This window comes from Myotis brandtii, unplaced genomic scaffold, assembly GCF_000412655.1.
Source record: "Myotis brandtii unplaced genomic scaffold, ASM41265v1 scaffold9, whole genome shotgun sequence".
In the NCBI taxonomy this organism is placed as follows: Eukaryota; Metazoa; Chordata; class Mammalia; order Chiroptera; family Vespertilionidae; genus Myotis; species Myotis brandtii.
In genome coordinates, this window is record NW_005371693.1 from 982,629 (window position 1) to 984,176 (window position 1,548).

The 1,548-nt window shown below is 41.9% G+C and overlaps 1 protein-coding gene across 3 annotated transcripts in view; it reads right to left on the reverse strand.

The window, feature by feature from the left end:
* SFMBT2 (Scm-like with four mbt domains 2) overlaps positions 1–1,548 on the reverse strand; it is a 186,186-nt gene that overhangs the window by 174,589 nt on the left and 10,049 nt on the right. For 2 of the 3 annotated variants that reach the window (XM_014532600.1, XM_014532598.1), the window contains exon 2: positions 576–670. In XM_014532600.1, coding sequence (XP_014388086.1) covers positions 576–670 — 95 coding nt within the window. The remainder of the gene's footprint in view (positions 1–575; positions 671–1,548) is intronic. The other variant, XM_014532599.1, reaches the window with a different exon arrangement.

Below are 1,548 nucleotides of genomic sequence, written 5' to 3' on the forward strand. Positions count from 1 at the left end.
CCTCATAGATTAGACAGTCTGTTCAATGCTTCTATGACTCTGGTTTGATTTTTGTTCATCAGCTTATGTTGTTCATTATATTCCACAAATGAGTGTGACCATGTGATATTATCTTTCTCTGACTGGCTTAATTAAAAAGATTTTTAAATTAAACGTAAAAAACCATCACTCCAAAATAAACCATCACAGCCATTACACCTCCTAAGAAGATATTATACTTACCTAGTTTGCTGGCTTTTATTTATTCTAACCAATCTTGCCCGTCTCAGGCCCTGTGCAAGGGCCACGTCTGTCAAATTTGACATTTTGAGGTATGAGACAAGGTTAAGATCACACATTGTTTCTCACCCACCCTGAGCCCAGCCCTGTGTTAGATGAGATAAGCCACAAGAGCCAGGCCAACCCTACCTGCAGCTAAGCAAACAAACTTCCCCATTTCTTCTGTATTTCTAAGAAATCTTGACTGGATTTCCCTTCTTTTCTCATTCCCTTTCTTCCAATCGGTTTGGCATCTTCCTGCAGGTTCCCCTCCCACCCTCCAAATGCAGACCAGAAAGAGAAGGGAGGATACATACGTGTTTGAATGATGTGTGAGGAGCTGCACTGGCACCCGTTTCTTCCAAGTACTCGCCCCAGTTAAAGCCAATTTCCTCCAAGCTTGAACCTTCTTCTATTGAAAGACGAAAACCAAACAAACAAACAAAAACACAAAAATATCAATAGTAGAGTGAAGAATGGAAAGGTACTGGCCCCCAATGGAGACTAGAAAATCCCTAATTCAGTGGTTTTGGAACATATTATCAAATTATTTTCAAAGCTTCAGTTTGCTGACTTTATAAACTAAGGACACCCGGAAGAAATTCTGCTTGGGTACCCTGACAAAATCAAGGATAACATTAAGTGCTCTTAGGCAAATGAAATGAGATTTGCTTCACAGCATACTTGCTTCATATTAGTGTATCATCCTGGCCACTGTGGACACTCCATTCTTTGGGGAGATTGGAGGGCAAGGTGAAGAAAACCATGGGGTGCTGAGTAAGTACTATGATGTACTTACAGCACTGGCACCCTTGTCCCCTGCTACACACTACAGCTGGGGATTATGGAATAATAGCATCGACTGTTAGTGCCATGCGGGACTTTAGAAAGCATTGATGTCATTTCAAGGGGAAAACAACTGAGCCCAGAAGGATTGTTCAAGTGTGTGAGGCCACTGGATAAGTTAGGGACAGAAACAGACCAACTGTGAGACCCAGTCCAGGGTCCGCTGTCCTGCCAGCTGCTGTGACAGGGCTTTCAGGGCAAGGTACTCCAGTAGAACCAATAGGACATGGATTTCCCAATTACAAGGACCAAGGAGAAATACAATCAAATGCACATGACTCTTAAAGCGATCCCTATTTTGGCTCTGAAGGAAATCAAGTAATTTTCCAAACATTCAAGACTCTATATGTAAGATATAATCTGTATAGCTGAAAAACACCAGATCATTCATTTTAAAGTACATATAGGCCCTGGATGGGTATCTCAGTTGGTTAGGGCAGTGGT